The sequence below is a fragment of the Colobus angolensis genome, unplaced genomic scaffold, assembly GCF_000951035.1.
Source record: "Colobus angolensis palliatus isolate OR3802 unplaced genomic scaffold, Cang.pa_1.0 Scaffold104, whole genome shotgun sequence".
Taxonomy (NCBI): Eukaryota; Metazoa; Chordata; class Mammalia; order Primates; family Cercopithecidae; genus Colobus; species Colobus angolensis.
This window is the reverse complement of record NW_012111364.1, coordinates 5,545,405-5,561,438: the sequence shown is the minus strand read 5'-3', so window position 1 is coordinate 5,561,438 and position 16,034 is coordinate 5,545,405. Positions and strand designations below refer to the sequence as shown.

General features: G+C 34.9%; 1 protein-coding gene across 2 annotated transcripts in view; it reads left to right on the top strand.

Moving 5' to 3' along the window:
• The window catches only part of PHF14 (PHD finger protein 14), a 200,413-nt gene that overhangs the window by 40,245 nt on the left and 144,134 nt on the right, over nucleotides 1-16,034 (top strand). For both annotated transcript variants that reach the window (XM_011942981.1, XM_011942988.1), the window contains exons 6-7: nucleotides 7,640-7,751; nucleotides 13,065-13,202. In XM_011942981.1, the coding sequence (XP_011798371.1) occupies nucleotides 7,640-7,751; nucleotides 13,065-13,202 (250 nt within the window). The remainder of the gene's footprint in view (nucleotides 1-7,639; nucleotides 7,752-13,064; nucleotides 13,203-16,034) is intronic.

The window sequence follows — 16,034 nt, the reverse complement described above, 5'->3', positions numbered from 1 at the left end:
ATTTTACTTTAGTAAAGTAAAACAAATTTTTCTTATTTTTGCCTCAATTGGTGGACCGATCCTTGAGAAATGTTGCCATACAAGATTGCTGGGATAGCATAGAGTGTACCATTGGATCTTGGAGAACCCCATGTGTTGATGTTCAGGACAAATGACTAAAGAATGTTACCTCTCCTTCCTTATCGTCTATCCAAAAATAAAGTGTATAACAAATGATTTGTTGTATTGACGTGAATCTGTGGTCTATATCATAGGCATAGGCATTACTTTAAGTTTGGCCTGACAGTGGCCTAGTATTAGGGAGTTCAGTAAGCATTAAGTGTGCACTTTCAAGTTGGACTGTCTATTTTTGGATTCTGGTCTTTTTTTTTCCTTACTAGGTATAATTTTCGGCAAGCGATGTAACCTTTGTATGCCTCAGTTTCCTTAGTAGTGTTGAGAGGACTAAATGAGATGATCCATGAGAAACAATTAGCAGTTTCTGTAACATAAGTGGTTAGTAATTGTCTCCTTACTCTTACTACTGCCATTACTGCTACTACTAGTTCTTTCTTATTACTATTATTGCTCTACTTATTTTAGGTAATCATGGAGTATTAGCTCATGCATAGATTTTTTTTTTTTTTTTTTTGATAACTCTTCCAGTCCTGAGAATTGAAATTTTTGGTGATAAATTGTGATGAATAAGTAAGGCAGTTTTGGAAAGACAGAACTTCCTTTTAGGGAAGAGAATTTATTTTACTCTTTTTCTTGTTAATAATTTAAAAGTTCTGTTAGGGCACCGTCAAATAGTGGTTAACTTCATGCTATCATAATAGACAAAACAACAGGCAAAGTTGTTTCTGAATTAAGAAAACTGAGACCTCTTTACCATTTAGGTTTACTGAGGGATATTTTTTTGGATACTGTGGACGTTACATAAGTAGACATCTCCTGTGATGGTACAACATGGCAAAAATTCTTTTATATACTATTTGAACACTTTACTTGCGCTAATGTCTACACTCACCTGTAGGCTGTACTGGAAATTATAGGCCTTCATAATATTTCCAAGGATGTAATACTAGTTTGATTCAAGGTATGAAAAGCCAAGAAAATTTGACAAGCCTTTTAGTATATGAGCTTCAAATGGAAAACAGGGAAAAAGAATGAATACTGTATCTAAAGAATAAAAAATGTTTTGAAGTTCACTATCACATGGGATTAATTAGACTTTTTTCCTTCTATTCTTGATAGGAGCCACAAGTTCTACATAGAAAATGATGTGATTTAATGTAAGAAAACCAGTACTTTCCTGTCATTAAATTTTTATTTTATATCTTATAGAGAGTAAGACTTATAAACCTGACTGTGGGAAATTTTTAGGCATGCTCTCCTTTTTAATTTTTTATTTATAGTTTTACTATTTGTGGGTACATAGTATATATATATATATTCATGGGGTACATGAGATGTTTTGACACAGGCATGCAATGTGAAATAAGCACATCATGGAGAATGGGGTATCCATTTCTCAAACACTTATCTTTTGAGTTACAAACAATCCAGTTACACTCTGTAAGTTATTTTTAAGTGTACAATTTAGTTTTTCTTGTCTATAGTCACCCTGTTGTGCTATCAAACAGTAGGTCTTATTCCTTCCACTTTTTCTACTCATTAATCTGCCACCTCCCCCCACCGTTTTACCCTTTCCCTGCACTATCCTTCCCAACCTCTAGTAACTATCCTTCTCCTATATCCATGAGTTCAGTTGTTTGATTTTTAGATCCCACAAATAAGTGAGAACATGTGATGTTTGTCTCGCTGTGCCTGGCTTATTTTACCTAACATAATGATCTCTAGTTCCACCCAAGTTGTTGCAAATGACTGGCTCTCATTCTTTTTTTATGGCTGAGTAGTACTCCATTGTGTATTGTGTACCACATTTTCTTGATCCAATTTCAATCTGTTGATGGAAACTTAGGTTGCTTCTAAATCTTAGCTAAACAGTGCTGCGACAAATACAGGAGTGCAGATATCTCTTTAATATACAGATTTACTTTCTTTTGAATGTATACCCAACAGTGTGATTGCTGGATTATATGGCAGCTCAATTTTTAGGAACCTCCGAAGTTTTCTTCATCATTTAATTTACATTTTGTGCAGCAGTGTACAAGGGTTCCCTTTTCTCCACATCCTTGCCAACATTTGTTATTGCCTGTCTTTTGGATATAAGCTATTTTAACTGGGGTGTGATGATATTTCATGGTAGTTTTGATTTGCATTTCTCTGACAATCAAGGATTTTGAGTCCTTTTTCATATACTTGTTTTAGTATATGAACTTCCTTTTGTGTGTCTTCTTTTGAGAAATGTCTATTCAAATCTTTAGTCTATTTTTAATCAGATTATTAGAGTTTTTTTCCTATAGAGTTACTTGAACTCCTTATATATTCTGGTTATTTATCCCTTGTTAGTTGGGTAATTTGCAAATATTTTCTCCCATTCTGTGGGTTGTCTCTTCAGTTTGATGATTGTATCCTTTGTCCAACTTGTGATCCTGCTTTTTTTAAAACCTGGTATGATATCTTTTGTCTATTTTTGCTTTGGTTGCTTGTGCTTGTGGAGTTTTGCTCAAGAAATTTTGCCCAGAGCAGTGTCCTGGAGATTTTCCCCAACGTTTTCTTGTAGTATTTTCATAGTTTGAGGTCTTAGATTTAAGTCTTTAATCCGTTTTGATTTGATTTTTGTATATGGCAAGAGATGGGGTCTAGTTTCCTTCTTCTGCATATGGATATCTAGTTTTTCCAGGACCATTTATTGAAGAAACTCTTTTCCCGTATATATGTTCCTGGCACCTTTGTTGAATTAAGTTCATTTAGGTGTGTGGATTTGTTTCTGAATTCTCTATTCTCTTCCATTGTTCTGTGTATCTGTTTTATGACAGTACCATGCTGTTTTGGTTACTATAGGTCTGTGGTATAATTTGAAGTCAGGTAGTGTGATTCTTTTTTGCTTAGGATAGCTTTGGCTATTCTGGGTGTTTTGTGGTTCTGTATACATTTTAGGATTGTTTTTTCTATTTCTGTGAAGGATGTCTTTGGTATTTTGATAGGGATTGCATTGAATCTGTACATTGCTTTGGCTAGTTGGGCATTTTAACAATATTGATTCTTCCAGTTCATGAACATGGAATAGTTTTCCATTTTTTGGTGTTTTCTTCAATTTGTTTCATCAGTGTTTTATAGTTGTTATTATAGAGATCTTTTACTTCTTTGTTTAAGTTAATTCCGAGGTATTTAATCTTATGTATGGCTATTATAAATGCCATTACTTTTAAAATTTCTTCAGATTATTCACTGTTGTCATGTAGACATGCTCCTGATTTTTGTATGTTGCTTTTGTCTTCTGCAACTTTACTGAATTTATCGGTTCTAATAGTTTTCTTATGGAGTCTTTAGGTTTTTCCAAATACGGCGTTATATTATCTGCAAACAAGAATAATTTGACTTCTTTCTTTCCAATTTGGATGCCCTTTATATCTTTCTGTTGTCTGATTGCTGGAAGCTAGGGCTTCCAGTACTATGTTGAATAACAGTGGTGACAGTGGGTATCCTTGTCGTTTTCCAGATCTTAGAGAAAAAGCTTACAGTTTTTCCCATTCAGTATGATACTAGCTGTGGGTCTGTCATATATGACTTTTATTATGTTGAGGTATGTCTTTCTGTCCCCTGGATTTGGGGAGTTTTTATGATGAAGCGATGTTGAATTTTATTAAATGCTTTTTCAGCATCAGTTGAAATGATCATACAGTTTTTATCCTTTATTCTGTTGATGTGATATATCATGTTGATTTATTTGCTTATGTTAAACCATCCTTGCATCCCAGGGATAAATCCTACTTGGTCATAATGATCTTTCTAATGTATTGTTAAATTCAGTTTGTTGGTATTTTGTTGAGGATTTTTGCGTCAGTATTCATCAGAGATACTGGCCTGTAGTTTTCTTTTTTTGATGTGCCTTTGGCTGGTTTTGGTATCAGAGTAACATTGGCCTTATAGAATGAGTTTGGAAATATTCCCTCTTCCTCTGTTTTTTGGAATAGTTTGAGTAAGATTGGTATTCTTCTTTAAGTGTTTGGTAAAATTCAGCAGCGAAGCCATCAGGTCAAGCAGTCCCAGGCTTTTCTTTACTGGGAGACTTTATTACGGCTTCAATCTCATTACTTGTTATTGGTCTGTGCAGGCTTTGGATTTCTTCATGGTTCAATCTTTGGAGGTTGTATGTGTCTAGGAATTTATCCATTTCTTCTAGATTTTCTAATTTATTGACATATAGTTGCTCATAGCAGCTGCTAATGATCCTTTGAATTTCTGCAATATCAGTTATAATGTCTCCTTTTTTATTTCCAATTTTATTTATTTATATCTTCACTCTTTTTTCTTCAGCCTGGCTAAAGGTTTGTCAGTTTTGTTTGCCTTTTCAAAATACCAACATTTTATTTCATTGATCTTTTGTATATATTTTTTTCATTTCAATGTTATTTATTTCTGGTCTGATCTTTATTAATTCTTCCACTAATTTTGGATTTGGTTTGCTCTTGCTTTCCTAGTTCTTTAAGATGCATCATTGGATTGTTTATTTGAAGTTTTTTCTCTTTTGATGTAGGCACTTATAGCTATAAAATTCCTTCTTAATAGGGCTTTTGCTGTATCCCATAGGTTTTGGTACATTGTGTTTCCATTATCATTTGTTGCACTCTTCTTCTTTATGTCCTTTGTTGGGTGTCCTCCTAGCTATTGTGAAATAAAATGTGGCTCTGAACTAAATTCCTTAATTTTAAAAAATAAGCTTTATGTTGCAATAAAAGGCAGCATTGAAATCTTTATGTCTCAGTTCTTTCTTTTTTTTTTTACCCTTCAGACAGGGTCTGGCTCTGTTGCCGAGGCTGAAGTGCAGTAGCACGATGTTGGCTCACTGCAACCACTGCTTCCTAGGCTCAAGTGATCCTCCCACTGAAGCCTCCCGAGTAGCTTAGGTTATAGGTATGCACCACCACACCTGGCTAATGTTTGTATTTTTCTATAGAGATGAGGTTTCATCCTGTTGCCCAGGCTGGTCTTGAACTCCTGGGCTCAAGTAGTCTTCCCACCTCAGCCTCCCAAAATGTTAGGATTACTGTACCTGGCCATTTTTTTCTTGAGGGAAGGTCTGGCTTCATCAACCTGACTGGAGTGCAGTGGCATGATCTTGGCTCATTGTAAATCCCTGCCTCGTAGGCTCAAGAAATCATCCTACCTCAGCCTCCCAAGTAGCTGGGACTACAGGGGCATGCCACGACACCTGGCTAAATTTTGTATTTTTTGTAGCAATGGGGTTTCACCATGTTGCCCAGGCTGGTCTCAAACTCCTGAGCTTAAGTGATCCTCCTACCTCTGCCTCCCAAAGTGCTGGGATTACAGGCATGAGCCACTGTGCCCGACCACTTCTTTCTTTTTTTTCCTTTGAAATTCTAGACTTAGTAAGTCTTAGTTCTGTCCCTTGCTAGCCTTGTTATATTTGAAAATCAGTTAATCTTTCTGAAACCAATTCTTCATATGTAAATGAACAACCTCCCACTCAACAGAAGCTTTTAGGCTTTTTTTTCCTTGTACTTAACATTTCTTGACTGAAGACAGTGAGCCACACTCTGCTGTAAGCACTTCACATACATCTTTATAATTTCCAAACTACTTTTATGGTGCTCTGTAGCTAGTACACACTTATAACTGATTACTGGATGAAGGAATGAAAATAACATACTTGACGTGAATTTGTTTTACATGCTGTAAAGACTTTACTGATACGGAGTACTTCAAACTCCAATTTTATTGATTAATATAGTTTTCATTCTTAAATGAGTCTTTTGAGAAGTATCATTCTACTTAGTCTGCTTTATTAAAATATATGAGTTTAAAATAATCTGTTAATAGTTTGTGCTAGGATGACAGTTCCAACTCTTTTTTTTGGTGGTTTTATGTGATGCTTATTTCCTGTTCCTTTCCCCAATCAACATCTGTCATAATAGCTCCAAGCAAAATTACTGGTAAAGCAACAAGGAAGATTTTTTTTTTTTTGATTTGCAGCTTTGTCTTAATTACAAAGTTATAAATTATGTGCATCTAAACAAATGAACAAGAAACTATTTACAGCTGATATTAAAAGGGACCATACTTGTCTCTGCCATGATTTTCATTGACTTTGATAGGTATTTTAATGAGGACTCAAGTTGGTATCCTCACGAGTGGTTGGGAGAAATGATATACTTGTGTGCCAGTCACATTGAAATGGCAGTTAAATCTGTAGTACTTGTGTACTACATTTTAAGAAGGTCAGTATGAAGCAAGCAGCCAGCTGTTAGGTTTATCAAAGATAAACTTCTACAGAGTATAGCAATATTTAATCCATCAGTGGCGCATGAAAAAACTGAACAAATTAAATTGAGAAAGCAGCTGCTTGTTGAAGATGTGTATCTTTATATTGAACTCCACAGGATGCATTTGGGAGGTTGGATTAAAACATTCTATCAAGAAAATCTCAAAACCTTGGATTTTTTTCCCCAATAAAAAAGATAATTTTTAAAAGGATTTGGAACTATTTTTCCCAGTGCCTCTAGAGAATAATTTTTGAAATTAGTCCTTTAAAACTCATAATGCACCACAAAAACCAGAACCATGTAGCATGCATAGCCTCTTAAGTTGTGACAAAGCAGAATTTGTTGTTAATATATTCACAGGGTTAATAGAGATTTGCTTCTGTGACCCTCTTTCTTACAAAAGTGATAAGATCTGCTATTTAAATTTCAAAGTCAGTGATCCCACAGTTTGTTTTGTTTTAAGCAAGCAGAAAGAGTGCCTAATATATTAAAAATGGTTCAGAGCAGTTTTTAAAAAATGGAATTAGAAACAACTGCAATTTTTTCCAGTGTACTGAAACTCCGAGCATTCTTTGTTTAGTCTTATGGCATTATTCAAACTTTTAACAAATATTTATATTTGGGGCATATAAATTTTAGTATATAGGTTGTATGGTAAACAGATAAGATGAATGAAAATGTGAATTGCTTATTCTGTACCTTTTCCCAGCAGTTTTAACCTGGAAAAGAAGTTAAACTGTATACAAAAATTGTAAAATATGTCCTTAAATATTATTATCCCAGCAGCTTTTGGAAAAGAGTAACAAGAAAGAGGAATTTTACTTAATTACTGCAGAGTAACTTCACAGTTATTAAATTAGTATTCTTAATTCTCAAAGAGCTTAAAATAATGAATGTGACTACCTTGCATATAAAAATGTTTTGTTTCATTTGAATAGTAGTTTTATGCAAATATTTAAGAATAGGTTAGTGCAAAGTGCAGTGAGTGAATTTTAAGTGAAAGGCAATTATAGTTGTTAGCTCTCAGTTTTGTCTAAGCTGCCAGAAAAGTAATTTCAGTCCCCTTTTTTGTAACTGTTATTCTGTAGGTGTTTCATATTTTTTAATGATGTGCCCGAGATTGGGGGACATTTGATGACAGAATTCTCTTGGTAGTATTTTGAGATGGCAGGTGTTTTATATGTTTGTTTTGTTTGTGGGAATTTTATTAAAAGATTTGATAGCAAAATCATATCTTCTCTCCTTAGATGGGTTCATATTGTTTGTGCCCTGTATGTTCCTGGAGTAGCCTTTGGAGATATTGACAAATTACGACCAGTAACGCTAACGGAAATGAACTATTCCAAATATGGTGCCAAGGTGAGACATAAAGCATTTTTGATAGCTTGAAAGAGAAAGGTTTTACTTGTTAGTTTACATGACTTTTTATTTGTGTTATGTTGACTGCAGAAATGCTTACTAGGAATCATTCTATTTAGCACTGAATCATTTAGTATTGATAGTAGTTTTCCCAGAAAGCCAATAATGTATACATTATTCTATACATTCTCAATTTAGAATAACATAGGAGGTAAAATGATACTTGATACTACTACCATTTCCCTGGCACTGTTCACAATGCCTAATACATAGACCAAAACCTTACTTACAATTAGTTGGATCAAATACAAGCCTAATTTCTGACTTTACTTTTGAAGTGAAATTTGTCAAAATTATGAAAAAGAATATTAGAAATGATCTTTGATGCTGTTATTGTAATTGTTTTGGGGTGCCGTTAACATGCCATTAACATAGATGGTGAACTTAATTGATATATGCCGTTAACATAGATGGTGAACTTAATTGATATATGTTATATGTGTTCTGACTGCTTCACCAACCTGGTGTTCCCCTATCTTTCTCCCTGACTTGGGGCCTCTCTGTTCGCTGAGACACAGTGATACTGAAATTTGGCCAATTAGGGCTGGGTGCGGTGGCTCACGCTTGTTATCCCAGCACTTTGGGAAGCCAAAGTGGGCAGATTACCTGAGGTTAGGAGTTCGAGACCAGCCTGGCCAACATAGTGAAACCTCGTCTCTACTAAAAATACAAAAAATTAGCTGGGCGTGGTGGCGTGTGCCTGTAATCCTAGCCACTCAGGAAGTTGAGGCAGGAGAATCGCTTGAACCCAGGAGGCAGAGGTTGCAGTGAGCTGAGATTGCACCACGGCACTCCAGCCTGGGCGACAGAGTGAGACTCCCTCTCAAACAAAAAGAAAAAGAAATTTTGCCAATTAGTAATTCTACATTGGCCTCTAAGTTTTCAAGTGAAAGGAAGAGTCATACGTCTGTCACTTTAAATTAAAAGCTAGAAATGATTAAGCTTAGTGAGGAAGGCATGTCGAAAGCCTAGGTAGGCCAAAAGCTGGGCCTCTTCTGCCATATAGCCAATATGTCAGTGCAAAGGAAAAGTTCCTAAAGGAAATTAAAAGTGCTACTCCAGCAAACACATGAATGATAAGAAAGTGAAACAGCCTTATTGCTGATAATGGAGAAAATTTTAATAGTCTGGATAGATCATAGCAGTCACAACATTCCCTTAAGCCAAAACCTTATCCAGAGCATGACCCTAACTGTTCAATATTGTGAAGGCTAAGAGAGGTGAGGAAGCTGCAGAAGAAAAGTTGGAAGGTAGCAGAGGTTGGTTCATGAGGTTTAAGGAGAGAAGCTGTCTCCGCAATATAAGACGTGAAGAAGATGCAGCAGGTACTGATGGAGAAGCTGCAGCAAGTTATTCAGAAGATTTAGCTAAAACAAATGATGAAGACTCATACATTCAATGAAGATTTTCAATGTAGGTGAAACAATCTTCTGTTGGAAGAAGATGCCATCTAGGACTTCCCATAACTAGAGAGGAGAAGTCACTATCTGGCTTCTGAAGGCAGGCTGTCTCTCTTGTTTAGAGACTTATGCAGCTGGTGACTTTAAGTTGAAGCCAGCACTCCTGTACTATTGTGAAAATCCTAGAGCCCTTAAGAATTATGTTAAATGTATTCTGCCTGTGCTTTGTAAATGGAACAACAAAACCTGTACACAGGACATCTGTGTACAGCATGGTTTACTGGATATTTTAAACCCCTTGTTGGGACTTACTGCTCAGAAAAAAGCTTCCTTTCAAAAGATTACTGTTCATTAGAGCTCTGATGAAGTACAAGGAGATTAATGTGTTTTCCTGCCTGCTGTCGCAATAGCCATTCTGAAGCCCATGGATCAAGGAGTCATTTTGACTTTGAAGTCTTATTATTTAAGAAATACATTTCATAAGGCTATAGCTTCCATACATAGTGATTCCTCCGATGGATCTAGGCCAAGTAAATTGAAAACCTAGAAAGGAGCCACTTTTCTAGATGTCATTAAGAATATTTATGATTCATGGGAGGAGGTCAAAATATCCATATTACCAGGAGTTTGGAAGAAGTTGATTACAGCCTTTATGGATAACTTTGAGGGGGTTGAAGACTTCAGTGGAGGAAGTCACTGCCAATGTGGCAGAAATAGCAAGAGAAGTAGAATTAGAAGTGTAGCCAGAGGTGACTGAATTGCTGAGATCTCAGGATTAAATTTGAACAGATGAGGAGTTACTTCTCATGGATGAGTGAAGAAAGTGGTTTCTTGAGTTGGAATCTACTCTTGGTGAAGATGCTATGAACGTTGTTAAAATTACGACAAAGGACCTAGGATATTACATAAACTTGATTAATTAAGCAGCAAGAGGGTTTGAGAGGATTGACTCCAATTTTGAAGAAAGTTCTACCATGGGTAAAATGCTGTCAAACAGCATCACATGCCACAGAGACATCTTTCATAAAAGGAAGAATGAATCTATGCAGCAAACTTCATTGTTGTTTTATTTTAAGAAATTGCCAGGCCAGGTGCGGTGGCTCATGCCTGTAATCCCAACACTTTGGGAGGCTGAGTTGGGTGGGTCACCTGAGGTCGTCAGGAGTTCGAGACCAACCTGGCCAACATAGCAAACCCCATATCTACTAAAAATACAAAAATTGGCTGAGCGTGATGGCACGTGCCTGTAACCCCAGCTACTCAGGAGGCTGAGGCAGGAGAATCACTTGAACCCAGAAAGCAGAGGTTGCAGTGAGCCGAAATTACGCCATTGCATACTCCAGCCTAGGTGACAGAGCGAGACTCCATCTTAAAAAAAAAAAAAAAGAAAAGAGAAATTGCCACAGTCACTCCAACTTTCAGCAACCACCCCATCAGTCAGTGGCCATCCACATCAAAGCAGCATCTTTCACCAGCAAAAAGATTATGACTTGCTGAAGGCTCAAGTGATCATTAGCATTTTTTAGCAATAAAGTATTTTTAAATTAATGTACATACATTTTAAAAATACATAATGTTATTATACATATAATGGACTACAGATAGTGTAAACTTAACTTGAAAATGCATGGAGAAACTAAAAAATTGTTGTGATTTGTTTTATTATGATACTTTATTGAAGTGGTCTGGAGCTGAACTTGCACTACCTCTGATGTATGCTTGTAAATTTAACAGAGGTTATTTGAGACAGATTTTTCTCAAGTTGCCCAGTAAATTAACAGATGTATTTATTGGGCAGCACTTACAACTAGAAAAGGCTCAGAGATGTCCACTTTAATAGTGTGAGCAGTGGGCTTTTATTTTCTGAATGTGGAACTAAAGTAAGGAAATTACTTAATTGGCTACAGCTGTGTTGTTTTTCTATATGGGTATGATTTAGTAGAAAGTGTCCAGTTACATTATCTAATGTCTAGTGGGCTGTTGTGGTTAGTTGAAGCTTGTTTTCTGATTTTTTTGTTTTGTTTTGTTTTTAAATTTGATTTATTACAAGGAATTTTTCTAAATTAAATTTCACCTTGTGTAAAGTTCCATATACAGAAACAGGTACAGGCTAATTTCCTCTTGCTTATTTTGCTTTAAGAAAATATCACTGGGAAACTGAGTTGAAAATTAGGTACTCTCTGGCTCCTCTGCAAAATCACATACAATGTTGTGAGTTATGATTGGGATAGCCTTCTAGACCACATTGTCTACTCATTTTCCAATCTGAATTATGTTCTTCTTCTGTGTTCTCAGTTGCTTGGTTCACTAGCACTTTAAATGATTCAGGCAATTGAGGAAGATTGTGTTTTCTTTGATAGATTGTTTTATAATATAAAAAGGCTGTGAGGAATATTTTCCTTATATTCATTCTGAAATCCCTTGCTCAATTTCAGCATATTACATGAAATTACCCAGAGAATTATCCTAAACAATATGTCTCTGTTCACAGTGTTGACATCCTTTAAATAATTTAATTTCTTTTTATCTCTCTCTCTCTCAGTCTCATGGTTAGATTGCTATTTGCCAGTATATTATACCATTTATGTTCTACTAAATGTCAGGATTTGACTATTGAAATTTTAACATTTTCCTTGTATCTGTTTCCTTCTTATGTAGTTCACTTTTAATACTTATATTAAACAATTCTTTAATTGTCCACTGTCAGTCTTTCATAATTTAACGTCTTTTTGTTTTATGAAGATTTCTTTTACCAGAGTAGTTTAAACTTTTAGACTAGCTATTCCCCCCCCCCACCTTTTTTTAAGAGATAAAGGAATAAAAAAAATAAATCTGAAAGGATTTGGGGTAATTTCGCCAGTTCATACTTTGGTTTTATTACTTTTAATTGTCTTAAAGAAATTTAAAACATGCATGATTTCTAGGTTGTAATGCCTAGATTTTTTGTTGGATTTTCTCTGGTCTCTTGTTTCCTTTTTCAAGCAATTTTATATTGTTTAAGAATTAATATAGCTTAATGGTGGGCTTTAAAGTAAGATTGTCCTGGTTTGAAGCCTTACATTTACTTTCCTTGTTATTTTTGGCAAGCAGATTTCTTAACATGTCTTTAGTTTCCTCATGTGTAAAATGGGAATAGTTATAGTACCTCTTCTTCATAGTAGTTGTGTTTAATGAGTACATATATTTATACATAGAGTCCTTGACTTATGATGGGTTTACATCCTGATAAATCCATTGTAAGTTTAAAATATTTTAAGTTGAAATTAGTTTAATACACCTAACCTAATGAGCATAGCTTAGTGTTGCCTACCTTAAATATGCTTGGAACACTTACATTAGCCTACAGTTGAACAGAATCATCTGACAAAAAATTTATTTTATAACAAAATGTTAACTATGTCATGTAACTTATTGAATATTATACTGAAAATGGAAAACAGAGTGGTTGTATGGGTACTGAAAGTGTGGTTTCTGCTGAGTGTGTATTGCTTTGGCAACATTGTAAAGTTAAAAAATTAGAAGTGGAACTATTGTAAACTGGGTACTGTCTGTATATGTAAAGTGTTTAGAATAGTGACTGGCACATAGTAAATCCTCAAATAATTTTAATTATGGTTGTATTATTATTTGTTATTACCATTAAATTAGTTGAATTTTGATTTGAACCATATAGGTAATTATGTTTTTTCATATAAACTCTTGGCTCGCCTACAGTTATTGTTTGTATTGGTACATAATTGGTTCACTATTTGTATTTAACATTTTAAATATTTAGTGGATGCTTTGTATGAGAATGCAGTCTTTAGTCTGGAAATAAGTTTGCTTTGAGAGTTTTTCTGTTTCTTTGTTGTAGGAGTGTAGCTTTTGTGAAGACCCTCGCTTTGCTAGAACTGGAGTTTGCATCAGCTGTGATGCAGGGATGTGCAGAGCCTATTTCCATGTGACCTGTGCTCAGAAGGAAGGTCTGCTTTCAGAGGCAGCAGCGGAAGAGGTAGATTTATTTAAACCCATAGTTGGTGAATATGTTCACAGGACATTTTTTGACTCTATGTCCTATAACAAGTATAAATAATAAAAGAAATTTTAACATTTATTTTTAAAGTTGTTGCCAGGATCACTTTTCTAAAACTTTAAGAGTGAATCTCTATGAGTTTTGTCAGTCTTAAAGCTAGTCAGACATTTGGAAAACATTAAAATTTTTATAGTGAGATCTGACTGATAAAATGAAAGATAATTCAAATTGTCTTAAAGCATTAAAATGTCAGCATTTCAGTCCCATGAATTATAGTTTTAAAAAAGGCATATTTTATACGCGAATCTGAAACTGTATTTGAGTAACCTTGCTCTATTTTTATTTAAGTAAAATCATTACTATGTCTTCAGTATCTCTGTTACTATCTCTTTACTGTTATTTTTAATTCCATAATATTCCTTTCAGATTTATTGTCTTTACATTAAACAGTTGTTTTCAGTGTTTTGGGGACTCGTTAAGATTTGTTCAAGTAGTCTGAGTTTAAAACTAGTTTCATTACACTCTAACATGTTATTTACTTTTCTGAACTCTGTTCTTTCATGAGTATTAGTGGAGACTTCCAGAGATTACATACAGTATAACAATAGAACCCACTGAATATGGAAACAATTTTGAGAACCCAGCTACCTTTTTTTATGTCAGCTATCTAGACTAATGTCTAGATATTTGCAAAAATGTAAAACAGTGCCACTCTCCTCACTAAATTTTTGTGTGTATGTGAATTGTATTTGTTTTAGTAAAAGTGTATGTTTCTGTAATGGGCCCTTTGTTTAAAATAAATTAATGAATATTGCAAAAATTTTTCAGTTTTAATTTTTAATATGGTAACCGTCTGAAATATAACTCACATAAACTCTTTAGGGTCCGTAGTAATTTTTAAGAATGTTAACAAATCGTGAGCAGGTTCTGTTCATTCTTTAAGCTCATATAGTAAAGACTGTTTATTTAATAATTTTTATTGTATATTCATGATGGCTTTATGGTAATAATCTAAGCCTCTCCTTGTTATGTTTTTTCTTTTATTGGGTAAATTTTGCCTATTGTGCTGAGATTTTATCTTAGTACATTTATTTCATTTCCAGAAAATAAGCAAAGATACTCTGATGAAGAAAATTTGTAGAAAAAAATGTGAAGGATGTATTTTATGAATAAACAAATCTTATAGAAATTGTATTTTTGATACATGTAGCTGTTTTTGATACATACAGCTGTTCCAGTCTCTTAATTTTAAGGAGTTGTACTTTGATGAAGGCTACTAGATGAACAATGAGCATCTTCTCAGCCACTAGGTAGCCATAGAGTTATAATTATACAGTAGGGTAGTCTGGATTCCTCATAGCTACAACTCAGGATGGTGGACAAAAGTACAAGAAGGCAATACAGGTAAGACTTAGAGGACCAGATTAAATACTAGGTAAATACTTGGATCAGAGAAAATATGTACGATAAGATTAGTTGTCCTTTGGGCTTTGCAGTTAGTAGGGTTCTTTGGAGCCAGTGGAGAGCTTTCTTTTTTACTATGGTAGTTTGGATTACTTTGCACAACATCATATGTCATCATTTTTGGCAAGATGGCAGCTAGTTAATTAACAAAAATGTGTGAAGCAGCCATGTTTGGGACAGTGGGGTGTAATATAGTTTATGGGATTTGGAGAGTGCATCTCCTTCTAAAGGCATGCAAATTAAATGAAACTAAACACAATATTAAGCTACATAGTTTACAGTCTGTGGTCTGTACATCTTACCTATAAGCTAATTTGGGGAAATTTACAGGGAAATAGATACATTAGGATGTGAGAATTAGACCTGAGGCATCTTCCTTGCCTTGCTGTGTCCCTTGATTAATTAGGTGGGAGCCCTGGATGCTGGAATAATAAAATGCAACTTTTCTCCCTATTCACTGCCTTACTCAGTGTGCTGTTGTTTTGGGGGGAAATGATTTAAAGCATATTTACATATACATGTTCCTGGTTTCTTGTTATGAACAGAGAATTAGAAAATTCTAAGTATTTTCTGAATGATGTTCCAAAACCCAGGATATTGCATGAATCAGTATTAATGAAGTTTGCATTTGACAGTAATCATTCTGTTAAAATGAAGGTCTTGTCTATTTCTAGATGGTTGTACTTGTGTACATAAGGATTTATGTAATGTAATAGCATTTAAAATTAAGAAACACATTTTAGGCCGGGTGCGGTGGCTCACGCCTGTAATACCAGCACTTTGGGAGGCCGAGGCGGGCGGATCACAAGGTCAGGAGACGAGACCATCCTGGCTAAGACGGTGAAACCCCGTCTCTGCTAAAAATACAAAAAAAATTAGCTGGGCGCGTTGGCAGGCGCCTGTAGTCCCCGCTACTCGGGAGGCTGAGACAGGAGAATGGCATGAACCTGGGAGGCGGAGCTTGCAGTGAGCCAAGATCTTGCCACTGCACTCCAGCCTGGGTGATGAGCAAGACTCCATCTCAAAAAAAAATTAAAAAAAATAAAAAAATAAAAAAAAGAAACACATTTTAAACTAAAACAGATCTATGTTTGTGAGCATATCTTGCCTTCTATTTCCATTTTATACTCTTTAGACATTCTAGGAAACTTTTTTAAAGACTATATCAAATTGGATTTGCTACTTTTTTGTGGTGGTTTTATATAGGCTGTTTAAAAAAAAGGTTGAAAAATAGAATAAACATATCAGTTTCATCTGATGACATTGTATACCTTTCTATATTTTTTATGACTTTGTATATAGCCTTCTGACATAGTCCTTTATCTCACTGGTGAGAATCCATGTGAA